General features: G+C 40.0%; 1 protein-coding gene across 2 annotated transcripts in view; it reads right to left on the reverse strand.

The window, feature by feature from the left end:
- DOCK1 (dedicator of cytokinesis 1) overlaps positions 1–27,299 on the reverse strand; it is a 309,905-nt gene that overhangs the window by 2,959 nt on the left and 279,647 nt on the right. For both annotated transcript variants that reach the window (XM_054831423.1, XM_054831422.1), the window contains exons 47-51: positions 25,609–25,746; positions 21,844–21,989; positions 17,407–17,605; positions 11,889–12,042; positions 7,922–8,067 (exon numbers count right to left, since the gene is read on the reverse strand). In XM_054831423.1, the coding sequence (XP_054687398.1) occupies positions 7,922–8,067; positions 11,889–12,042; positions 17,407–17,605; positions 21,844–21,989; positions 25,609–25,746 (783 nt within the window). The remainder of the gene's footprint in view (positions 1–7,921; positions 8,068–11,888; positions 12,043–17,406; positions 17,606–21,843; positions 21,990–25,608; positions 25,747–27,299) is intronic.

Consider the following 27,299-nt stretch of genomic DNA (forward strand, 5'->3'; position numbering starts at 1 on the left):
TGTTACGTTAGCTCCTGAATCCCTACTGAGGCACCTGAATAACAGCCGGACTGTCAACTCTATTTAGCTTCACACATTCAATTGTCATCTGCAGATTTCAAAATCTTCGAGAAACTGCTTAGCTGCAATCACAATCCAGGCAGAGGCTCTGGGCAAACTTTGGGAAATGCTGCTGGTCTGCAGAACATCAGCGTACACCGTGCAAGAACTCCTCCTGGAGATGACATTAATTTCGTAACTAAATAAAGCAGGTGCCCCTCTAAAATACATTACAAACCAGAAAAATTTCCTCAGTGCTTTGCTTTCAGATGATATCTTTAACTTCGTATTTATCACTGGAAAAAACTAACTGCTGATAGCATAATTTGTAAAAATCCATTTTGAATTTAAATAACAATATATTGGCAATAATTCTCAATTCAATTAGATCAAACGCATTTCTCAAACAAATGAGCCCTTCATATTGATCAGAGAACAATCAAATTATCCCTGAAAACCTGCTTCTGCAGAACAGATACAATGCAAATACAATAAGAATAAGCTAAATATATATGCTATAAATAACAAGCACAAAACCTACCAGAGCTTAGACTCTGCAAGCAAATTAGGCAGAAAGAAATAACAGAGATAGGTAGATAATTATTATAATTCAATTTACAATTTCCATTAGAAAGTCGGATAAATTTAGTACATGTTCATTTATATAATAAGCTACCAACGAATATATTAAGTAGGACATGTAATGCTCATCAGGGCAACATTATTGAGAAATTAGGACAACAAAACGTGCCAATATGGAACTGGTGCAACTCCAAATGCCGATACGTGCTCCCTTTTATTCCAGCACAGGAAGAAATTCAAGCACACTGTCTCTCTCCTTTTAATATCATACTCCGAAAATTGTTATTAGGCTTATGAAGATCATTTTGCCACGCTTCCCCTTAGAAACTTTGAAATACAAAAGAGTTTCCCTTGATTTTACATTTAATTAAGAACTGCTTTGCAGAGTTCACGTTCATGTTTCAGTGGTTAATTGTGAACTCGGCGAATCCTGAAGCATGCTTTTACTTTCTGACATCATGATAGAGACTGCTGGTTCAATTCAGACCTATTTTGGGCAGAATCCTTAACTCACGGGTACCTCAGGGGAAGCAGAAACCTTATGTAAAAGGCACATCTGCAACACAGAGGCAATCTGTTCCTTCTGCTTCAAACATGAAATTGCTCCCATTTGTTTGTTTTTTTCCTGATACAGAAAAGAATCAGGTTTAAAAACATTTGTCTCCATTCTCTTAGAGATATAAACTACACTGCACTATACACATTCAGGATGCAGTAAAAATCAATTAAAGAAGATGAAAAAATAATTTTTTTTTCTACTCTGTGAAGAAGCAAAATAAGATACAAGAATGTTTTTCTTCCCAATCAGAAAATACCATTAAAAAACCAACAACAAAAAGATCAAACAAAAATTGATTCCCAAAAATGGTCCCTGTGACACTGTAAGAGATTTCTTCCTGTGTAACTATTTTTCTTTGAAATTAAATGGTCATCAATATGACAAGGTATGGAGATCCCATCAAAAGCGCTTTAGTTTGAAGGATTAACTGATCTGATTAGGTCAGAAGCAGTAGAAACGATATGTAAATAGGCTACCAACTACATGGGACTGTGTAAATGCTTTCAGATACTGAGTTCTGAATTGTTCCTTCTCGCTTACGCCGTTGTTTTTACACGCGTTGCCTGACAAGCAGCAACTTGCTTACTTAATATCTGCAATGAAAAATAACACATAATGTGAGGTCTTGGAGGAATAACACTGAAAGAGCGATAATGCGCCAGCGGAGAGAATCAACCCAACTAGTGGAGATTTGAACCAAATTATGGATAGTTTAACCTAATTGGCTGTCTGACCCAGGGAGCAAAGTTATGTGGAAAATACCGCAGGTAACCAATGTAAAATGACTGTTTAAACTCTGTAGTCGTACTTCATCTATTATAGTTTCATTTGACTTTGTTTCACAGCCATTAGCTGCCCTTGCTGGAGTGTACTTGGATAAGAGAAAGTCATCTTAGGAGTCCTTCTGCAGAGGTACCCTTTGTGTCCTCCCACCCGCCACGTGCTAAGCACGCTCTCCTTGGGCAACGTGAAAGATGCCTCAGGATGGGCAACGTCAAATTGCTTTGATTACTATCTCAGATTTTCCCCACCGGGTTTTTTGGCAGGACCCGGCTGGGGGAGCGGCAGGGAGGGATGCTCCCGTGGGGGTGACGGCAGCGGACAAGGGGGAGAGCCGGACCTCACAGAGGTCTGCACTCCTTGTGCAGGGAGGACTTTGCTCCTGGCGCGTGCCTGCCATGTTAAAGCACAGCCAATGCAATTTTCCCTCTGTTGAACCACATTTCTGCATGTGGAGGCTATTAGTATTTCAGACCGTGCTGGCTAACTCGATTTTCAAAAGCACGGTTTTTCTGCTCTAGTCCGTACATAAACAGACCTCAAGAGTTATGAGCAATACCCTCAGAATTAGGTTTAGACTCCAGACCGAAACTGTATTTCTTACTGAAGGCCTGGGCCCTGCGAGAGCGATAAACAAATGCATTACCAACTGGCCAGAGCAAAACCCGCAGCCTGATCCTGCGCAGCGCTGAGGGCAGCGACACGGCCCTTTCCAAAACAAAATCAAGGGTGCTGCTCAGGGACACATCACCGGCTCTGTATCTCTGGGCAGACAGCAGAAGAACACATTTTTCACTCAAAATCCTGTAATAAACAGTGGCAGCTCATTGATTTTGAGACTTATTAAAAAGTGATTGTAAGCTTTTTAGAAACTCTTCACTCGGCAAGAGCTTAACCCAACAAACCCCAGCCCAACCGAGAAGGAAGGTGGTGGAGACTTTGTGCTGGAGGAAGGGCTTGCAATGCTTCCCATCTCCAGCAGGCAAAAATAATGATCAGATGGTAAATAAATGCAATTTTTTTTTTTTTCTTTTGGGCACATTATGTACATCTGTGCATCATGGAAAATCTTTGGTCAGAGAGTCTGGTTTTAAAAGATCTGGAGTATCAGACAGGAGAGGAGACATTTATTTCCATTTCTGAGCAAATGCAGCCCACAAAGTCAACTTTCTAATTTAATATAACGGACTAATAATGCATTTTTTCCAATTTCACTTTTTCCAGCATCTCCCCAGGATAATGCTGCTAACGTCTTTCCTGCTGCTGCCACGGTAAGCGAGCCGGCGGTGAGCCTTGGGCCACCGAACCAGCTCCGGGGGGTGCCGGGGAGGTGGCACCACAGTGCCCAGGGGCTTCCCCACCAGCCCTGGTGCTGGGGGAATGGAGCCGAGGGCTGTGTGAGGCACTTTGGGAAGGAAGAGGATTTCTCCTGCGAAATAACGTCAGAGAAGGAAAAACTGCAAACCCTGAAGTAATGCTCCCTAAGTACCTGCTACCTCCGTAGTTTCAGCTGGGTTTCTAACCTGAACCCTTTTTCTCTGTCCACATGAGCACAGTTCATTCGCTGAAGCCTTTGAAGTCATTTTTTGCTCACCATGGCTAACCTAAGAGATAATGATCAGCACTGCAGCATATGCATCGCAACACATCAAAAATCCCCCTGGATTTTTCGTTCTGTGTAAACACTTCCATCATATCCAGATAACCAGTCTGAACGCTCCTCGTGCAACAGGATCCCAGAGAATCAAAACAAGCGCCGTCGCCGTCGGCCACGACATCGTGCCGGTCCCTGCATTATGCACCGCTTCAGCCTTTGCTATCCCTTCCTGCCAAGTTCTCCATCTACGCTGGATTGATCGAGATCATTTCATCCAAGCCATTATCTGATGCTTAGTAAGTGTTATAGCCGATATTATAAATGTAAGTGCTCCTTTGTCTATTTTCTTTGAGTTTCCCTTCTCGCTGTGAATACTAAGCAGGCAGTTGATTTGTATGCAAGGGTATGGATCAACCCATAAAGAATGAGAAGTGCCTAAAGGAATCCCTTGATGTAATAATAATCCTTGCAGGAGTCGTAGACTTCTTTTTTTATGTTCCCATATATTATTAAGAACATTTTTAGCAGAACAATTCATACAGTGCAAGAAAATACATATAAGGGTATCACAGTTAACAAGGAATAAGAGGACAATCAGAAAACTATAATCAGATGATCACTTGGATAAAAGACTTAAGGTAGACCAACCTAATAGTGGACTCCAAATAATCTAAGATTACCGTCTCCAACATGAAATAACACTATTGCCTGCAGTTTGAAGTATTTCTTGATGCATTTATCACTGCATGCTTCTCAGTTCACTACAGCACTTTTTTGGTTTCCATAACTGACTGCAAGACAACCAGAGTGAACCATGTAATAATTTCTCATACAAGGAGACATTTCCAGTTTAAAAGCTACTAAGATAATCTTATCTATAATTTTTTTACTGATTTTTCTTCACCGATACAAAGCATGCGTAATTGAAAAGATGATCAGTTTACTAGGCAGAGAATTATAAAGATATGAAGTATGTAGCTATTCAACCCATGAAACACCAAGCATTAAAAACTCTGGAGTGGGATTTAATCACAGCAGTAATAAGAATTTACTCATCTGATCTTTCATGCCCAGGACTACTCATTTGCTTTATGTTCTTTAACAGCTTCCTTCCTATAAGCCTGATGAAATAAATTTGCAGAGTGATTGTTATAAGACTAGAAGCCTTTCCTAAAATTAATTCTAAGACTAATACATGTGGCTTTGTGACAAATCTGCTTTGGATCCATTTTTCAGACTTTGAAACTATATACCCTTGCTTGTTGTGTTGGGTTTGCGTGGCAAGGTTTTGGTAGCGGGGGGGCTACAGGGGTGGCTTCTGTGAGAAGCTGCTAGAAGCTCCCCCTGTGTCTGACAGAGCCAATGCCAGCCGGCTCTAAGACGGGCCCGCCGCTGGCCAAGGCCAAGCCAATCAGCGCCTCTGTGATAACATATTTAAGAAGAAGAAAAACACTTAGAGAGAGCTTTTGCAGCCAGAGAGAGGAGTGAGAAGATGTAAGAAACTCTGCAGACACCAAGGTCAGTGAGGAAGGAGGGGGAGGAGGTGCTCCAGGCGCCGGAGCAGAGATCCCCCTGCAGCCCATGGTGAAGGCCATGGTGAAGCAGGCTGTCCCCCTGCAGCCCATGGAGGAAGGATGAGGGGGTGTAGCGATTCCACCTGCAGCCCGTGGAGGACCCCACGCCGGAGCAGGTGGAGGCACCTGAAGGACGTTGTGGCCCGTGGGAAGCCCACGCTGGAGCAAGTTCCTGGCAGGACCTGTGGACCCATGGAGAGAGGAGCCCACACCAGAGCAGGTTTGCTGGCAGGACTTGTGACCCCGTTGGGGAACCGCGCTGGAGCAGTCCGCTCCTGAAGGTCTGCACCCCGTGGAAGAGACCACGCTGGAGCAGTTCGTGAAGGACTATAGCCCATGGGAGAGACTCACGTTGGAGAAGTTCGTGAAGGACCATCTCCCGTGAGAGGGACTCCATGCTGGAGCAGGGGAATGATGAGAGGAGTCCTCCCCCTGAGGATGAAGAAGCGGCAGAAACACCGTGAGATGAACTGACCGTAACCCCCACTCCCCGTCCTCCTGTGCCGCTGAGGGGGGGAAGGTTGAAGCCGGGAGTGAAGTTGAGCCCGGGAAGATGGGAGGGGTGGGGGGAGGTGTTTTAAGATTTGATTTTATTTCTCATTCCTCTACTCTGTTTTGCTTGGTAATAAATTAGATGAATTCCCTCTCTAAGTTCAGTCTGTTTTGCTCGTGACGATAATTAGTGAGTGATCTCTTCCTGTCCTTATCTCGACCCATAAGCTTTTTGTTATACTTTTTCTCCCATCTAGTGAACGAGGGGAGTGATAGAGCAGCTCTGATGGGCACCTGGCCCCCAGCCAGGGTCAACCCACCACACTTGTAAAATTTATAAAAATACAATGCTGAAGAAAATTTTGATTATATTTGATTGCATTTCTAAGGTATGCTTACATCCTGAGCTCCTGCAACACTTAATGTTGAACAATGGAGCCCATTTTTACAATTACAAAATATATTTAAAATAAATAAAAGACTCTGAGTAGTGAAGACTAGAAAGAGAAAAAATACTAAGACCTGAGTAAAACTTTGCAAAAAAATCCAAGGGAGGATATTGCTACTATTTTTATGAACTTCCATTTAATGATGCGGAAACCCTGCTCACAACAGGTATGGGAGCTGTGCAAGATCATGACGGCAACGAGACCGACACTGGAACCTGAGTCGTCTTCAGGTCTGGGCTCCAACCATTACAGCGCAATGGCACTTCCAAGTAGCACAGTAAATATCTAGCATTTGTCCACTGAGCGGAAACCCCTTCAAACAGCCTTGCAAGGAATGGAAAAAGAACCCAGCTATTGGGATTTTTTTATTCCTCACCGCGTGTTTTATCATCTCATTGTTTAATCCTTTTTAGCTAAAAATTGAACTCATGTTAACAGTCCTGAGCTACTACCATGACCTAAAAATTACAGTATATCATACAAAATGAATTTACTACTCTGGAGCTCATGCAGAAAGGAGCTCAAGAAATTTGAAACTTAATTTGAATTTCTCAGGTTTTTTCATAAAGATAGATTCCTTGGACAAAACTCCTGGCAGCCCTTCTCTACATTCTGTAATTTTCCACTTAGAGGTCTGTTTTCAGGTCAAGCAAGAGCTGGCCCCTGAGACAGAAGCCAGAGAAATGGGTAAGAGCTTAGTACACTTTGACGGAAATCAGAGGAAAAGGGTTCACAAATAAAAATTAGTGAAAATATTTCCTAAAACCATCCAGCCATGAGGAAGAACTATGGAAAGGATGGTGGGAATAGAGAATTTTTCAATATATGCATATAATGAATAAAACATTGTGTTTTGAATCACACTACTCACATTCCTGAAGTTACTCCTTTATCTGTTTTGGGGTTTTTTCCCCCTCATTTAGCCTGAAAATACTAAATCCCCGCAACAACACAGTTATGATTTCAACCATGGAAAAAGCCAGACTTGTACTGTTGTGCACGGTGACAGCCTGTGTTAAACAAAACTACTCCCAGAGTTAAAACTCAATTCCTGCCTGACTCTTTCTCTGCTGAGATTAGAAATGCTTTCTCTAACCATGGAATTTACTGAAAAGCAAATTACTCAACAGAATTTCATTTGAATGATGAACTTCAGAGAAATCTTGGAAGATACCTCTGCAAACAAAAAAGAATCATTACTGCTGAGAATTTTTCCACAAAATAACAGCTTTGCCAAAGTTATGCATTTCAAAGCCAAAGAAAAGAAAACCTCTTTAAACATATTTTTCTTCTTCAAAAAGAAAATAAATGGCCCTTCTCAAAAGTGCTGCTTTAAAGAAAAGGACCAAATTATTTTTAAAAGCTTACAGGATACAGGAAACAAAGTTGGAAAAGTGTGTTTTCTTCAGAGAGCTGAAAACCCTGTTGATGATGAAGAGTGTTTCTGAGCTCCTTCCCTCAAAGGGGGCAGGTCTGTGTGCCTCCAGGAAACAAGTGGCGATTGAATGTCGACAGAACGGCGCTCCAGAAAGGAAAGATGTCAGGTACATGTTTTATTCCCTTTCCTGAGACAGGATTGAAAGGCTATTAAATCTAATTTGCTGCTGAGACTATATCCTGTCGGTTTAAGCTCCCTTACCAACACAGCTAACAACATCGTGCTTAGTCTCCTCCGCCAGAATGAATCCAGCCTCCCTTTGGGTCAGTCCCCGTGAGTGATGCCGTTCCTTCACGCTCCAGACACTGGTTTGCCACTGCAGAAATCTCTGGATTACAACTCGCTGCGGGTCATGCAAAGTACAAAAGCAAAGAAAAATAGCAGAAAACGATCGTCATGTCTGGGACTCACCCTTTGATGGGCAGGGGGGGAGGTCGCCGGGCTGATCAAGTCTTGACTTTCCATGAGGTTCCCATAATCAGCCATGCTTCCTTTGAGAGGCAGAGGAGGAGGAACGTCAGGGATGTCAGAGCTGGACATACCATTCAGCTCCAGATCTGTAAAAAATCAACACTGAGTTAAGTCTTTCAATAACTGAATAGGATCCAAAGATCCAGATGGCACCAATTCTTACGGCATTGATGCTGAGATAATGCCGCACATGCGATACCTCTGTCTGCTCTTCCCTGCCTCTGTAACTATCTGCAGCTCATCTAATGAGGGATTTTAAAGGAAAGTAGAACAAATGAACCCACCCCTGCATCGACGGGAAGGATGCACAGTGGAGTCACGTTGGGCTAATTTTTAGGATACATTCAAAATACTTGAGCGATCCTCCCTTTTTAATAGAAAATACCTCTTCCTTCAGATTTCACACCAAAATATTCATAGCTTAGCAAATATAATTTTCTCAGCTGTAAGCTCTGCATTTTCACCTCGTACATTAATACACAGCAGAAGTTTTGGTAAGTGCACCAAGAAAATATAATCGAGCTAAGCTTCGTTTACTTTCCCCCAGTAAAATAAAAGCTTCTTGTTAATAAAATGCACAAATAAAAGCCTATAATTAACTACATCTCTCTCAAAAACTTTCAAACTCCAAGTAACTATAATAAATGAGCAGTCATTAGTTGTTGAGTAAATAAAATCACGCAAGAGAAAGTACAAAACATTTATTATTACTGTTTGCTGGGTAGAAAGTTCCCTTTTCTTAGCAGATAAATCCTAGCAGGTACGTGCTGCAAAGGCGAATAGCCTGAGGGACAATAAAGTTTATTGAGGCCTGAGTGATACATAGGTTTTTGTGTAGAAATCCACCCACGGTGTATTTCAGAGTAATTCAGTCATTTTAACACAGGCAAAACCCACTGTGAGCTCTACGAGATAAGAAACTTAATTTATTTTTGATAAATTAGGGAAGTGTTTTCATTTAGGAAATGAAAAAAAACGTTATTTTTATTTTACTGGGGTGATTTGTGAAACAAGTGGAGGATGTGTTTATGCAGATTATTTTTATTGCAAGGTTCCTATCAATATCTTACAAAAAGTGTCCTTTTATTGTTTTCTAAAATGGCCTCTCACTAACACAATTTAACTGTAAGGTGGCTGTATTGATTTGTCACTGAAAACTGTAATTCTACTCTTCATCCTTTCACTTGAACTTGCAATACGCCAGGAAGAAGATTATTTTCCATCCTGGGACTTCAAACTTTCAGTGGTTTCTTCTGCATCAGAAACTGAAAAGTGTTGTTTGTCCTCAAGGACTGAACTTCTCATTGCTTCTTCCATTACTCCTGTTTTTCATCCTTCCTTTTCTACACATACAGGATTTCTCCATTCCCCAAACATTCATAGCACTATCTTTTAAGTATCTCCATCAGAATCTACTTCTGCTAAGCTCATGTCATTAATACATATAACTGGAAACCATTTGTAACTAAACATTGATGCTGCGAATGAACCAGGAAGTTCTCAGATAAATATTAGAAATTTAGTCTTACGACCTTGTAGTAGCTGAATTTACCTTCCCTGAACACTTCATCCTTGTATCTTAGATGGTATTACAGCATCTAGTAATGGCTACTAAGCCATTACACGTAGACTAGTAGGTGCTACCAAGAAGATGACGGTCAGACACATTTTGTTTGGAGTTACACAAACCCTTTGTTTAAGGTTGACATTTGGAAGGTCCATGGAAAGGCAGGTGAGCAATGTTTTCACTAGAGCTGCAGAGGAAACATTTGGAAGCAACTCTGTTTTAAGGTCTGCGACACTCTAAACAACCTGGATGGTCATGAACTGTCCATGCAGCTGTGTCCTGCCCTGCTTCTGTCCCTTTCCCTATGTTCCCCAGCTCCTGTTACAGCTCTCATTTTTTTTGCACCATGTTCCTACAGCCTGTACGTGGCACTTTCACAACCTCATCCTTTGGCAAGACAGCAATAAATCCTGTAAATGTGGACAGAGTATTTTCATCCATTATGAATAGTTCGTAATATACATTAACAACATATTTACATTCAGTCTGGCAAACTATTTAGTAGAACAACAACCTTCTACAACGAAAAAAGTTATTTGTCCTGCCTAACTGATCTCTTACAAAGTTTAATGAAAACCAGGAGTCATCTACCCTACTGCAGAAACAGGCAGCAAACACAAACTTCAGTAATTTTCAGTAGCACTTCTATTTGCTCCAGATCTATTAATTTTCCCCTGCTCAATTCAGCTGAAATATACTTCACTAACTCAGCCACTATACAAATAATTACTCATCATTTCTGGTTTGCTATCATTATTCAAGGTGTTTTATCAGACTAGTATGGTCTGAGTATTTATTCCTTGGACATGTGCCACTAAGAATATCTTTGAGCTGGCAAAAGATCAGTTAGATGACTTTTTTTTCATCTTAACCTAATGACCAAATTTTACACTCCATTCTCCTAAACTGCCAGCTAACAAGCAAGCAGTATTGCTTAGCAAACCATTAACTGCTTTTAGCCAATTTGTGCACTGAAGGAACTTCTTTATCCTTGGAATTCCTAAAAAAAATTATCACTACAGTTCCTCAAATGAACACGGACAAATCCCATGGATTTTGGAATAAGCTGAATCTATTTTCCATAACACCCATGAATCTCCAGCATAAAGACATAAATATTCTCTGAAATACATGATAGTTTCAGGTTCTTTTTTAAAACAGAGATCAAGTTAGCTTTAATAAAATCTATACAGGAAGAAGTAATCCAACTCAAAGAATATTTTTGCAGGAGTACATATACTCTACTTCTCTGTATTTCCAGTTTTTAGATTACTGGTAGGTTTTGGCTATCAAAACTGTAAAGTTCACAGCTATCAAAATACTTGTTTGGGGTGTCTGGCCATGCAAAAGATACACTGCATTGACTTGCACTTGCTTATCCCTCCCATGTGTTTGCAATCAACCATCTCAAATCATTAAAACAAAGTCACATGCCTTTTAGAAGACAATTCTGTTGTAGAAGAAACACATTCCTGCTCACAAGACATGTATCTGCCATTGGCAACAAGAACTTTCCAAAACACTATTTAAGGGAAAAGGTTTTGAGTATCAAAAAAAGTAAATAAAACAAAGTGACCTTGATAGAACAAGTTTTTTTTCTTAAAACTGATCATCTATTCTCCTCTTTACTAACAATGAACTCTTGATTATTGTACTAGAATTTGGGTACATGTATCAAAAAGATCTTTTTTTTGTGTGTGTCTCATGCTCGCAACTGAAAACTCTGAATATCAGTTTTTGGAAAACAGCACTGTAAAACAAATAGGTGTTGTATTACACCCAGTTTTGCAAAAAGGTTTCCTGAAGACTGAAGCAAATAGATGATATTTTACAGAAAAAAATGAGTGATAGATGTCAATGTCAAACAAAAAATACATCAAAAAGACCGACTTTTTTTTCCTTTCTGACTTGTACTCACTATGTAGCAAATAAAAGTTCTTTTAATATATAATTACATTAAAAGATTGTTTTTTCAGTCTTTATGCTCCGAAATACCCTAAATCCAATACAGAATCAAGTACAACACTAATTTTCGACAGTTACTCTATACCTAAAGAATTGTTAATGATTACTTGAAAAGGAAAATAAACTTTTTCAATGCAATAATTTTGCTTGCTTTTGTACAATGTTGAAATATTTTTTGCTGGCAAATACAGGGAGCATGATGTTAAGAGGTAAGTTCTTGTTCCTGCAAGCAATCCCGTGGTGATGGCAAAAGACTAACTCAAAGTACTCAAACCAAGGTGTAATACAACGCTCACGAAACGTATCTCCCCACTAGAAGTTATTTTGCATAAAATTTGCTACGAAAAGAAAATTCAGTTAAAGTTAAAGACTTACTGGACTGGATGCCGAAAGAAAGTTTTGTCCGTGGTGTAATTGGTGGTGGCGTCGCTTGGGAGCTGGGAGACGATGGAGAGACGGAGAAACGTCTTTCACTTGAAATGACGTTTATGACTTGGCTTTTTGGTCTCTGTGGTCTTAGTGGGCTAATCTGCACAGGGACAAAACCAGTGAGACAGTGAAGGAATACAGGTTGTAACTGAGTGGCAGACATTGGGGTTGCTACGCTTTCCCCTCTACCTCCTGAACAGTAATGGGACAATGATAATACACCATACTTCTGATTAAATGCAGTATTTCACAGCTCCAAATGTTTTTCCCTTCTCCCCAGCAACCACAATGAGACTTAATGCACACACCTTCTCATAGCCTGGAATATTCTTCTGTGGAGCAATGAGCCAATTCTCCAAACATTTGCTTAATAACAGCTAAGGAAGTCTATATCCTTACACAAGATTATACAGCATTCAAAATCTCTTCTTTATTCTCACGTGGCTCTACTTCCCTTTTACAATTTATTTCTTTAATTGCTTGCATGGTCAAACTCTCTTTTGAGGAAGACATCATCTGTCCAGAAACACTTTCTTGATGGTGCATGTTTGTGTTTATATTTAATTTACTGAAATATCCTATTGTTTTGCTCTGGCTGCTTCATAGGCCATTTCAATTTTCCATCAGAAACCCTGAAATGATACTTGTAATCCGATGGGCAACTAACACTTTTGTTGAGGTGATTCATTTTACTGAGTTTAATTCTGAACTCTACTGTTTGTTACCCATCCAGTGACTCCCCATATTTCCATTAATTGCAGTAAAGAAAGGAATTTTTTACTTCCAAGAAATCACAGAAAATGGAGCAGCAGCCCGAAGTTTCAGGGCAATTACACCCAAGGTGCTGCATTAGGACGAAACAAAATGCCAGCAGAAATTCATGCTTTTTTGCAGAATTTTGTCATTTCACAATTTCTTTTTACATACTATGTTGTGAAGGAGAAATCTAAAATGAGGTATGAGTGTTTCCTTGTATTTTCAGAAAACAAACCTTAAAAGGGTTTGCATAAAAGGCTGTGTGTCTTACACCCTTCTGTGAGAAATGAATGACCATGAAGTATGGAACATCTTTTTGAAAGTTCATCAAGACCTCAGGGTAACCTTTCAGAAATTTGCCTGATGGTAAAGTTCAAGTCCTAAAGACTGCAAAGTCTTCTTCTTTCAAGATCTTTTAAAGCATATTTTTAGTAGCACAATAATCACTTTCTCAGAGGCATATAATATATATAATTATAAAATATAATTATAAAAAAGCAACTAAGGAAAATACACTCATTGATTAGGAAAGCTGCAATGCCAGCATCAAGACAAAAACCAACAACTAGAATTAAGTTCCCAAGTTAACCCGGTCTGTAGCTACTTATCTCAAATAAATTTTAACTTCTTCTGTGATTGACAACCTTGGAGTTCTTCTTAAAGCTTCACATAAATCATGAACTCTTTGGAGACCATTAATCCATAATGAACGCATTGCTAATTTTTTTTGGTCTAACGAAAGCAAGATCAATAGTGAATGATGTTAGATGCCACTAAATCAATAAAATGTACATCCTGTTATTCCAATTTCCTACACAAGCTTTCAAGTGGTCTGTTAACTACCTGGCTTCAGCGTTAGGTTTGCTATCAGCTCATGGAATCAAAGAACTAGCAATGAGAACTTATGTTAAAGAAGTTTATGTGATACTTAAAAGAAGACATAAATCGCTAGAAAACTATAAAGACATTACTGATCATCTTCACATACCGAAGTGCTAAATTTATCTTCTGATAAGCTCATAGTAGTACAACATCTCTGTAATTAGGGCTTGGGTTTTGATCAGTCAATACTCTGAGTACAGTGAAATTTGGAAAAAAGTATTTGTCTAGTACAACTAGACAAAACAGCCTCTGAATGCTCCTTTTTAAAGAAAATGTAAAAGCTCCATGAAATAATTCTGCAGTTTTATAGTCTTCCCATGTTCTTCCATGAAGATGTATTTGTTTGGAAAAAAAGAAGTTCCTATATAAGAAAGTCCACCGCAGTGATGGAAACACTCATTTCATTAGGCAACATCATCTTTAAGAGTAGCAGAAGCTCTGCAGAGATGAGAATGACCGCTGTCTGACATGCCTGCTGTGCCTCTCACTTGATATTCTCTGTAAATTTGATATCGTGCTTACAATTATGTTGCACAAACCAATTAGTAGCCAATAACACAGGATCCAGAACAGATTCGTATATAAGGTTATTGATGCATCTTTCCCTCCTGAAAGCAAACCACTGGTAACTACCTATTTGTCGTGGGTGAAGAATAATTTAATCCGAGTGTTGTCAGGCAACAGAGAATTGTGTGTATGTGTGTGGGGTGAATATCTGAAACTGGACTTTGCAACTGTCAAGCACAAGCCTGCTATTTGCCAGCCACAACGGGGACGGGCTGGTTGTAAACTGCAGTGACACCCGGATGAAACAGAAGTGAGACACACCGAACCCTCCTGTTAATAAATAGACATGAGACAGAGCCAGCAATTAAGAGGCTGAGCAGGCGCTGTGCTTCGCACGTAGATTATTTTGATACATCCCACTATCCAAATCCATCACAGGCTCTCATTTACTCCGTCTCACCTGCGACAATATTGAGCGCAGTTTTTCCAGGCTGCTATGTATCCTTCAGCATCACCTTCATCGCCCAGTCTCGCTCGTGAGAACATCGTGTGAGATGTGCCAGATGTCACACTGAAGTCAGCACATCGGGAACCTGCCACATCATTCCTACCCACAGAGCCTCCCCCTCTGCCGCAGGAAGAAGGAAGAAGAGCTTGACTGATCTGGTGTTGACAAATGCAAGCTGGCTGTTATTCTTTCATCCCTTTTCTTGAAGGTACTTACAAATTGTTATCGTACTAAAGAAAAGCATGTCTTCTGCTGTAAAATCCCCAAGTACTTTACAAGTCAGAACTAAGAATCCATTAGAATATTCACCAAATAACTGAAATCTTGTAATTGAATTAGCGATGGTACAAGTGAGTTCCAAAATTCTCAACAGAAGGAATCCAGTAACTATAATACAAAATCTAGTAACTAATAATAGTTTATTAATAAAATCTCACTTTAAAACTCTTTAAATCTTTATTTTAATTTCCATTTCTATTCAAATCTGGATTCAAATTTTTTTGGAAAAAAACCAGTCCTTAATTTTCCCCCCCTCCATTTCATCATCATCTTTTTTTTTAAGCCTGCAAACCTTCTGCTTCCAAGCTCCTAAGGCAAGATAAATCAAAACGCCTTTTTCTTCATAAAACACAGCAGTAACAGTGCTTTGGAAGCAATTTCAACTTAAAAGGGGAACTTGCACACAGTGCAGCCCACAAACAAGGGAAAAGCTGAATTCTTACCCACAAAGGATAACAATTTCCCTTTTATATCATTAATAAGGGACATATGTCTCCAGAGTGGAAAAAAATTTAAGACAAGAGAAATTTGATCTTTAAACTGCTTGACATTATCTGCACAAAATTCCTGAAGGCAGCAGTGGGAATTTTACAACCACTCTTGTAAACTGATCTCAAAAGTGTTTTCTCTTTTTCACCTACAAGAGAAAATGAACCATACTAACACCAAACATTAAAAATTGACTTGGTTATTTTGGAGCTCAGGAAGTAGTTTGCAGGTACTGAAAAGGGAGAGTTTTCCTCTCACCAGTAAATGCCTTTTCATATTATTGATCTGTGGATTTCAAGAAGCTCAAAGTAACTAACTAATTCTGACATTTAATTGCCTCCCTCTCTATAACCAGGAGAAAAATTAGTCATACCAGTCATCCACTGAAAGCTCTTGACTGGGAAGAGTGGAAAACTTGAGTCAAAGACTGTTGGGCTTTGCTCATTTTTTGTTCTTCAGATGACCAATGGGAATATGCCTTGAAGGGTTATCGTGTCCTCCTTTCCAGCCAGCATTTGCATTTTTCCAGTCATAAGCAATCTTCTCCAATATCCAGGCCCTCTCAGAGATGACAGTGACCTTGCAGTGACATCAACCAGCTCTCCAGCATCCTTGGGCACCTCCCATCTGGTCTCATGGATTTGTGCAAGTCCAGCTGACTGAGCTGCCCTGAAATACAATTTTCTTCTGTGGCTAATGCTCTTCTCCCACAAGCTCTGCTAGTCCGTTTGGGGATCTGGGAGATGCGAGTGCAAGTCTTGACATTGCAATGTTCAGGCTTAGTCAAAATATGACTAATGCAATGTGCAGAGTTGAATGCATTGCATCAAAAAGATGAGACGTGGAAATCTATGCAAAATGTATTTTCTGTCTGAAAACACTCTAACGATGCTGGCTTTGGTAGGAGGAATCTCCATTTAAATAAACCAGAGCTGATCCAAAATTTACTGAAGTCAATGGAAAAACTCACTGGCTTCAGAAGAGTTTGGGTGAAAAGCCTGAGATGCACAAAAGCGATTCTATATCAACTTTTTGCTGAGCTAGTACTGGGCCTATGGCCACATCAGACAAACCAACTCTGATCTTCCAAGATGTCAGAAGACACATCAGAGAGATTAGCTCATCTCTGGATGTAAATGGAGGAGCAAATCCAGAAAACAGAGGAACTATGGCTGAACATTCTGCTACAAATACCAGACAGAAAGACTTAAAGGACCTAGTCATCACAGGTCAGAGAGAAATTGTTTCGAGAGTCCAATGTAAATGACACAGCCACCGACGAAAGACTCTGCTGAGTTGAAAGTTGGCTCTACAAGTACTTGTGCAAATCTCTAAAAGAACATTACATTTATTTCTGGAGGGCAAGCTTTAAACTATTGGCCTCAAAACAGGTGTCCAAGCAGAGATTTAGAGGTTACAGTTAGTTCACACACTCCCTGCTCCAGCCTAAAATGGCCTTGCTTTCAATTTCAGAGCTAAAACTTCTGAAGTTACCTAAGCCTTTAGGACAGTTTCAGTGAATTAAATATATGCCAAGAAGAGAGGGCTTACAAGAGATATGCCCTGTAGTTAATATTCTTACGCACAGCCACTAGTGAAACTGCTTACGATTTTCTGCTCAAAATAGCCTTTCAAGAATACGTAATTGCCATGCACGAAATGACCTTGTAACATTTCCACCAAAAAGTATATTGCAATAGTCAACTGAAATATGAGGAAACCCATCACCATCTATTGGAAACCGTAAATTCAAAAGGCTGCTAAAATGGTAGCATTTATTTTACTTAGGATGTACCATCTGTTCCTTTTATCAGTTATATACAGCTTTTGGTAAGATTTTCATATGAGATAAGATGATTTTTTTTTCACTGTAAATAAAATCTGTATTTTTGATTCCTTATCACATATTAATATCGTGGTGTATTCCCTTAGAGTTGTCTTTGGTCTAAAAATAAACTAAAATGTAAAGATCAACATTTTTATTTAAAAAGAGAAAGAACACTGCTCAGAATTAGATAAAGCATTACGTGCTAATAAAGTTACCGTTTCTGAAAGGATCACTGCTTCAGACTGCTGCAGAGAAATATCAGTAGATTTAAATTCTTTATCAAATATCTCCTGATGCTTGCTGTTCCTTTTCTCCTTCTTCTTTTCTTTCTTATCTTTATCTAGGTCATCCTTGTCCAATTTATCTTGAGACCTAGAATGCATCTTTTTTGGCAGGAGGGGCTCCAGCACAAACCTAAAGAAAATTGTTGTCACTTAGATTAATAAAATACTATTTTCAAAACACCTAATTTTCATTTACATATTTCCCAAAGTCTCACTTGAGTTAACGATGCTTTGGTAATCCAGGAACACTCATTAGAGAGAAAAAGAGGGGGCAGAAGGTCATAACGATCATAATTGTCTTACAATAAAATTTACTGCAGAACTGCTGAAGAACCAGTACTGCACATTCTCCTGCTCTGTAGTAGATTTACTGGTTCACAGCGACACAAATTCCTGAGTTTCACTGTGTGTGGTTTACATAGAAATGAGTTTCTCATTCCGCACTCCCACTGTATATGCTGGGGCACCACGGCAGGCGTGCCAGCAGACGCCTGGAAACTCCCCTGGACATCAGCACCGTACGAGTGCAGGTACCGTACAACGCATTCAAGAAACGTCACCCTTACCCCCCCCGCACCTCGGAGGCAATCCGTATGTCTACAATGGCTTGAAGGATTTCTTTAAAAAGTAGCCAAGTCCCCAAATTCCTCCTGGACATTTTTTTTTTTTTTCTTGGTAGAGAAAGAGGATGTATTTATTCCCCAGAGAAGGAATAACAGTTGAGAAATTGTGCAGAGGTGTAGTGATTTGCTTTTGAATATGCAAAACACTTTCTAATCCTTCTAACTCATCAAAATGCCAGTACCTTTTCACAGAGAAGCAAACAAAATCACCCCTAATGCAAAGGAAACGCCTATACATTGCACAAAAACATGAGGTATAGAGGTTTAACCACAGACACAAGCACCATTCCTGCCCATAACACACTGTGTGCATACGTTTGGCTTTGTGTGTGTGCACGAGGATATCCACCTCCATACGAGTGTGCACACATATCCTCACAGATCCTCCGCTCACCTACAGCATGCCCTGGTGAGGGGGGGCCAGGAGGGCTGAGTTTGCTTGTTCTGTTATTACAGATAAACTCAAGACTGAAAAATCGGTCAAACAATAACGAAAGGCAAGGTTAGTGTCCAAAAAGCAGATGCATTTTCCTACCTGGAACGCTTACAAGTGTGTGAATATAGGCAAGGCTGATATACTACTACTACCATCAGCTCTGCAAATTTTACAGTCCATGACTAATTTTTTTCTGGCTACAAAGGAAAAAAATCTTTAGGGGTTCAATGAACATTTAAAGGAAAAGTTCATTTTTTTAAGAGTTTTTACTTTGTAGGGAAAGCACTACTCTAAGTAATATTGGAACTCTTTTTAGCTAATTTTTAGTCAGTTATCTCTCTTATCTCACCTTTTTTGAATGACTAGTTTAAATAAAAAAGATTTTTTTCTCTTAACAAGCTAAAACATTCTTAGCTAGACAAAGTATTTTATAATTTATTTTATATAATAAACTGCACAAAATCCTACAACCATATGCTAATTAAAATTACACTGACAGATTTTAAGAGGATATCTCAAATCATTACATTACAAAACCAAAACCAAACCAAAAAAAAACCCCAAACAAATGAAACCAGCTTTTTAACATTGGAAAAGTATTTACTATGCCACGGTGCTGCATGCACGTACAGGCCACAATCTTTGGTGTGAAATACTGGAAGGTTCAGATTTCAGACAATCTACACTGAAGTTATCCTAATCACCTCCATTAGCAGCAATATCCAGCAGCAATATCCAAAATTTTTGTTGTTGTTTGAAGCACTAAAGGCCCTCTAGTTTTCAGCCTGAATTAGCTCATTTGATGGAAAGATGCTCAAACCAGTACCCACGGCAGTGGCCCCTGAGCCATGACCCTCATAACCAAAGCCAAAATCACACGGCTTGGGAGACAAAACAACGAGCTTTTTTCACCCCGTTTTACAGATAGGGATAAGGGAGGGCAAGGACTTGCCCGGGGCCACGAAGTGCACCAGTGACAAAGCCCACACCAGGAGACAGTTTTAGCCACCAGAATTGTGTGTTTTGGCTGCTTCTGCCAGGCTGATTGCAAGTTTACAAGAGGAATTGTCATTCTTCAGACAACGATTAATTGCTTCCCTTCCAGGCATTACTATTATTAGTACTATTAATTATTTGTACGCAACGTATCAGAGAGAAAACGGGCTAGCACGCCGTGTTCCCGCTTGAAGTACATTAGGACTTGCAACAGACGGCAGATCACACAGGCTCACCGGGACTTCCTCGCTTCCAACCACTGCTTGTAAGTGCTCAGATTTGTACTTCTAAGTCCCATTTTAAGCAGTGAATAAACCCGAGGTCCTTTTTTAAAGTCGGAGTTTTATTTATACATAGAGTTGGGAGTTGTAAAACACATACTATGTCAACGTCTGCTTTGAGTTTTTACTGTTTAAAAGCTCCAAAGCAGGAGAAGCTGGAGATGGCATAAAATATAAGTTGGGTGATTTGGGCAAGACAGTCTGTTGACTCCATTTTTAATTGTTTTTTTTTTTAGTTCCATCTCTAATCTCAGCATTAACATATGAAGAGGGTGGAAATGGGAAGCAGGAGAGGACAACTGACCATAAACTCAATCAACTATGGTAGGTACATGGGTGAACTTCTTCCAAGTTAGTAGTGACAAACCACCCACATGATTTTTACAGACAGTTGCATTTTTGAGGTCTTTCATTATGTTATTTACATTTGATGATTTTTCTTCTCTGCTCCACTGATCAAGCAAATGAACATTTTTTTTGGGTCTTCTCGGTGATGATAATTGTTCATTATATTTTCCTCACATGTATTACAGCTGTATTGCCCCAGGCTCAGAGCAGGAGCTGAGCTGCACCATGATCTTTGTGAGGGTTTTTTTTTAAATATACATACTGAGTAGACTCATGAGATCCTCTGAAACCGCCAAGTGACACCTACTGCTACAAAGCTGGGATGGAGAAGTGAAATTTAAGAAAAGAGCATCCAATGAGAAAGAAAAAGACACAGAATGATTTTGAAGGGAAAAAGAGAAAGAGGTAGATGCAGACAGGGAAAGAATCAATATTTTTCTTCTGAGAGAAAATAAAGTTGCCCAGTAACCTGGGCTGGTAGTTATCCCCAAGTTCCAGCAAGACAACTTTTGTGGATGAAATAGTCAAAACACATTATCATCTCTGCTGTCCTACATTTATATCAACATGACTCCCCACGTATACGTTCCAGAGGGTAAAGTAATGAGAGCTGAATTGCGCTCTGTTTGCAGTTCTTCCCAATGGGTAAATAAACTGTTTGTAATCAAGGTGAGGATCATGTTGGTCCTTAGGTGCTGTATTTAATATTACTCAATGCTTTTACTCTCTAGTCAGGCAGTAGCTCGCTCTGAAGGTGCACAAGGGACACAAACATCTGTAGCAGATGTCTCTAAGTCAGCAGCCCTGCAGGAGGCTTGAAAGAACTGGCACCTTGGTTGAACACTGAGTTTCTGCATTATGGGAATGTCTGGGGGGAGGAAGAGGGAGAAGGGACTTCTGAGGCTGCATGGAAACCCCAGAAAACAGATTATTTTGTTCTTTTGAGGGATGCGACTGTGAGACAGGGCTTATCAACAGAATTCCTAGTTCTCATGTGAAATATCTTGATAAGTCTTGAAGTACAATCTTGCCATAAGCAGCTTTTCCTCTGGCAGCAAAAGTGAGAAGAAATGACTGAGCAGTCAGCTAATCCCTTCCTTCTCCCAAGCTCCACCTGTTTAGCGCGACAGGGCCGGTTAAACACACGTCTCATCACCGCCTTTGCAGAAGATCACTTCTGAACTGTTACACTGGCAATACCTTAAAAGGGGATAATTTATCTCCTGTTTGTTTGGGGGGGTTGTTTGAATGCTTAGGGGGGGTTGTTTAATTTTTTTTAAAAGAGAACCAAGAAGAGCATTATATTTATCTTGGTTTAAAAAAAAGGGCAAGGAATGTATCTTGAGATAAATGTCTATACGGGTTGGGGTTTTTTAGCCGATATTAGGCTGTCACTTAAAAGCGCCATCCCCACTCCACACCAGTTACTCCCATCGTTGTGTCCCATTAACGTTTGTGGGGTATTATGATGAACCAAATCTGGAATAAAACACACTGGGCAAAGACCCAACCAAAAAACCCCACAGTTCCTTATGAGATCAAACAAACGTCACGCTGCCACACAGGAGGAGTCACTAGGATCACACGGAGTAACACCGTGAAAGCACTGAGATCAAAACCTATAGATCTACACGCCAAATCATGCTTTTCAGAGATAAGCCCTGAATGACTATTTCTTACGCACCCATCCGAGCCCGGTCGAGAAGGTGTGCTGTCAGAGGAGATGGAAGACACCGATGCAACGGAGAGGGGTCTTGAAGATGATGGCATCGTGAAGGACCTCACCATAGACCGTGGCCGACTGCCCCGTCTGTCGTCCAGACTTGAAAGCTGCAATGAAGAAACAGAAGACATTACTTCTTAAATCAAAATGTAGCTGATGTCTGGCTACAGAAAAAAAAAAAAACCAACAGAAAAGTCTGATGGCTTTTCTTCCATGGGGAAATTTATATTATTTAATTATACATCATGTTTAACAACAGACAGAATAATTCTAAAGAAAATCCATTTAAAGGACTATGAAGAAATATGTATAATTTTAAATGCATTCCAATAATTAATTTTCTTCAATGGAATTTACACGCTTTTTTTTATATCTGGGCTTTAAAAAGGAGCTATTTACAAGTAACATCTCTGCAAATTGAAGTGACTGCCCTGTCAGTATATTTAAATGAAATGGAGTTTTTAAAAAACAAAATAAAAAGGAAAAAAACCACTCAGAGGAACTTTATGTCAAGAGAGCCAATTTATAGAGTGAAATCTAGGTTAAGAAGAAACTATATGAAAGATATTTTTTTGTTTCAGACAATTTCAGAGTTCTGAATATTTATACAAGCTTTGTTAGTCATTAATAACTGATATATGCATAAAATAATTGAACTCTTTCAGTCAACAAATAAGAATCTCATGCTGTTTAATTACAGGTATATTTTCCACCCTGTCAACTACTGGTAAATTGGCCTTGTACAAGGAAGACAGAAGTGATAAAACTCCATCAATCCTGACAATTCTTACTGGTGGGTAGAGTGAAATTAGAAAGATAACACCACCTGCGTATGACTTTCCAGTCATCTCCCTGATGATGTAAATGTATATTATTGAAGTGACTGACATGCAAGTATCATTAATGTCAATTATTTCTGTTCTCCTTGGGAATAAATTACTATTTGAACTTTTCTCTTCCTAAATATATTAGCAAGGTGGGATTTGAAGGACTACAAGCAGAACACCACTTAGAAGGACACCATAAAGGTTGGCACGTTCCACATAAGATCTCAGTGTTCCCATTAAAAAAAAAGTCATTGCTAGAGACAAAAGTGAAAATTAATCTCTGAAGGAAGACTTGTCATAAAATACAACAGGATACTTCACTGGCATGTACTATTCCACCGAGGTTTTGGGCACTTAGAGAACAACATCACTCGGCACGTTTTTCTGCCCTGCATGCTGCAGCATCGCTCTTGCCACCTCCTTGGTCCAGGACGCTCTGCATCTCACTGTGCGGAGAGCTGAAGCGCTCTCCTTCACCATATCCTGCATCAGCCATTCTTCAGAATAAACATCTGTGGGATTTTCCAGGGATAATTTGGAACCAAATTCACACCTTGTTTATATTGATGTGATTGGCGTAACATCCATAAACTCAATGGCGTGCACCCATTAGTGACCATAATCAGAACTGGATGAAGAGAGGGTTGGTTTAAGGCTGGTCAGTCATATCTCGGTTGCTTCATTCTTTTAGAATCAGTTTAGTGACTGCCGCTTATTTAGGGGCAGAAGTAAAACTGATGAAGTTGTAATTGTTACCAATTTATTTTTTTTCTATTTCTCAATCTTTTATTTCTTAATTTATTAAGGACAAGATTGTGATGGAGGTCCCATCTGATAATCCTGCCTTGGAGAGTTTAAGGATGGGAAGGCAGGAAGGGCATGAAAAGGACACCATTTTCTCTATGATCTCCTCTCTGTGCAGCTGTGCTTTAGACAAGGCAAAAAAACCAACTGTAGATGTTTTTACCCTCATGGCTGCAGAGATAACCTTCAAAATCCGAGCCCATGAGGTAACACCTGCCTCAATACACACATTAATTGATGCAGCACCTCCAAAAATGATGTCCCAACCCCAACTGGGGCATCCACACAATTTGGGGAAGCACCTGCCATTTGATGCCATGTCCTTCGCCTGCTGGGACCTGCTAACTGGCTTTCTTGTTAAAAGGCAGTTAATGAGATTACAGTACAAGCTCTTTATCTGCTTCCAGGGTGCCAGGGAAAGCCAGGGATGGAGACGAGACAGCAGTCCGAAGTGTAGGCTGGCAAGCCAGCTTTCCCGCACCACAGCCCAGTAATTAATGGTCTAATGGTGATTTCCTTTGGTTTTAGATGGCTTTTGCTGACAGAAAGTGGATTTGTGCAATCTTAAAATTAAATTACTGCTTCTCTAGATGGTTTAGTTTTAATACCAGTCCCTTCTGTGGGAAATGGTTTCTGGTATAGGATATTCTTGAGCACAATTTGGGGAAAATGCATATTGTCCTGAATGATACCACACCATTTGCTCATTTGGCGATAAATCGCATGTTGTTACAGGCCGCATGTAAAATTTTCTGTAAAAACTGGCTAAGTGCTGTAGCTGGAAATCTAATTACATATGTTGAACCAGAACAAAGGCGGCAACTCAACAGCGAGTAGATCTGCCGATTCCAAGTTGAGCTAAAAATCTTTGCAGCAAAGAGGTGGCACACCCAGACTTTCCTGGCACTTCCGACATGCCAAGGACAGGCTGCTGCCACCACGGCACCCTGCGGTGCCACCCTCCTTGCCGGGGCGCGGGGTGGGATCCCCCTGCCGAGGTGGGGGGCTGCCGAGCCACCTCAGGGCCGGCGGGAGGGAGCGGCCTGCGTGCCAGGTCGGCTCGGCAGCGTCTGCATGGCGCGAGGGCTGCCTCGGCCTTTACCGGACACACGGGCCTTTTCTGGTAAATCCATGCACATTATCTGCTGGAGCACTGAAAAGATACAGACTGCATGTGCAAGTTCCATGTGCTACTGTCATTTCACAAATAAACCTAAAAATTGTAGCATGTTTACAACTCTGCTGTCAGGATTACCAGTAGGCAGAGATAAAGCTCAGCCCGGCAGCCTTCCATATATTATTAGGACATCAGCTCCACATAGTCAGTCCTAGAGTAACTCTAACCTCTTGCATCTCAGGTTTATAAATAATTTTAAAAACTGATCATATAATAGCACCCAATCCACATGGCTTTTGACTGAATTATCAATTCTATTCTGAATTAACGAAGCTGCATGCTGGCTTTTGGCCTTCCTCCCTGATGGGTAACTCTCAAATTAAAAGCAGAACAAAACCCCACTGGAAAAAACCACCAAATTCTTGGCTGTGCCTTAGAGATGAAGCAGCAACTGAAAATAGCTTGTTGGAATGAGAAAAGCATGAACTCCAGCAGTACTAAATCTCATTAAGTAGCAGCTATCTTTTTATTGCCAGCCTACATTAGGGTGGTGCCAGCGTAGGTAAGAGTGCACACTACGGTCGAGCAGCACAGCCCTCACATCTCCAAAGGAATTACATATACAGAAAGGTGACATTCAGCTCCAGAAAAAACATGCTATAGTGGCAATTTTATTTTTTTTTAAACCCAATTCCTTAAAAATGGAATACTTAAGAAGTATCTTGACTTTCAGGGAACAGATTCAGGCAATTTAGAAATTGTTCCCATGCCAGAAAACAGAAGTACCAAGGATTTCTGAACCTCTCTTAGAGCATCTGCTCAGTGTTTAATAACTTGATGACCACTGACAACAACCAGGCAATGCTGCACCAACATCCCTTTTTTATCAGTGGCAATTATAATACAGAAATACACAGTTGCCCGTAATTTGAAGAAATTCCACATATTTAGGAAACATAAAGTTAGCAGGTCACTTACGACAGCGCGGACGCCGTACTGTTTTTCCACTTTGTCTTTCAGCTGCCTGAAGCAAGCCTCCATCCGCTCGTGGAAGGGCCGCAGCGCCTCTGTCACCTTCTCCCCGTGGATCCGGATGCCTTCCGCCAGGAACGGGATCTGGAAAGCAGAGTTACGCAGCCTCAGCCCACCCAGTCCTTCCTGAGCGAAGGCTTGGGGCAAAGCTCCCACGTATGTTGCGAGAGGAGTGAAAGATCTCATGGATTAATAACGATAATAATCATCGTCATCATCATTCGTTGTATACGAAGCACAACGTAGTGAAAAAGGATCTAAAAGGATCTAAAAATACATGATTTCCTTATTTCTCTGTTAACGCAAGTCCTTTACAATTAACACACCCACAGTTCTGCCCAGTAATCATATACCGGAGGCACAGCTGAATTTATCGGGTAGCACAGATATTCCTGGGATGTTATATTCACAGGCCCCCATACACGTTGTACTTTAAAATGGCAAACTGATGAATGATGACTCTCACAGCGGGTTATTAATATCAGTCCTTTCCCAGATCCATGAGAATAAAACCTTGAAGGAGAAAATACTTGTATGTTTTTTTTTAATAAATGCTATTTCTGAAGCTGCAAATGAGCTACATCCTTGGACACGTATATATTGCAGAGCAATATTTATTAATAAAACATACAGTTTTATATAGTAGACATTTCTCCTCAGAAAAATTATTTTATTTTCTTTGGGAATAAAACAGAAGAGAAAAAAATTAAATTCATTCTCTCTTGTAACTGAAAATAATCATTTATCTTCAAGGCTTCTGTCACAAAATATCCATGCCAACACAGGATTATATAATTAGTTCATAGTGTGGAGGTGTAGCTGACCTTTTAAAATGTTTTAAGAGAGACATTTTCATTCCCACAGCCATCCAGACATACCATTAGAGTCTTCTACCTCCAGCTTAGGAAAAATATTTCCTCTTCCAGGTCCGTTTCAGCCCACACAGTGCTCTGATTCTGACTTAGATATTCTCTGCAGCAATCAAGCTAAGAGGCTTCTTCTTAATAATTCATAATTAAATCATAATACTGATTAAAAACAGATTTTTCTAATAAGACTGAGCAGCAATCAGAAGGAGCAGCTTTATTAGTAAGGAGAATAATAAATACACAGAGGAATTACAGATGAACAAACTCAAGAAATCTTATCAGGATGATTCTCTGTGATTTGGCACTGTTTAAATGGACGTTTTCTTCTCATAAAAGACTACCAAGAGAAATAAGAATAATGACAAAATTTTTTACCGTAGCCACTTCTATTTATAGTCATATGGATTTGCACTCTACAAAAATTAAACATTAAAATCAGAAAATGTCCCTGCTCTGAATAAGTAAATTAATTTCCAAATTTTCATAATCATTAGGCCACACTGTGACCCTCCTATTTCGCAGGGATAAGTGGTCACTTGGCTCATTTATTTAAAAGAACCTGCTGACTTTTTAAATGGATTCTTTTTAAAAAAAATCAAATTACCAAGATGAAGTAACGTGGGGCTGAAGCTTCAGCTTTGAGATAATTTTATAAGCAGAAAATGCACTAATGAGCCTGTCCTAGGGAGCAGCCATCTCCGACTTAGAAAATCAAGCAATATGAAGTAAATGACGGTTTTTTGTAGGGAAATGTCCCAGTCAGGAAAA

Source organism: Grus americana, chromosome 7 (genome assembly GCF_028858705.1).
Source record: "Grus americana isolate bGruAme1 chromosome 7, bGruAme1.mat, whole genome shotgun sequence".
Lineage (NCBI taxonomy): Eukaryota > Metazoa > Chordata > Aves > Gruiformes > Gruidae > Grus > Grus americana.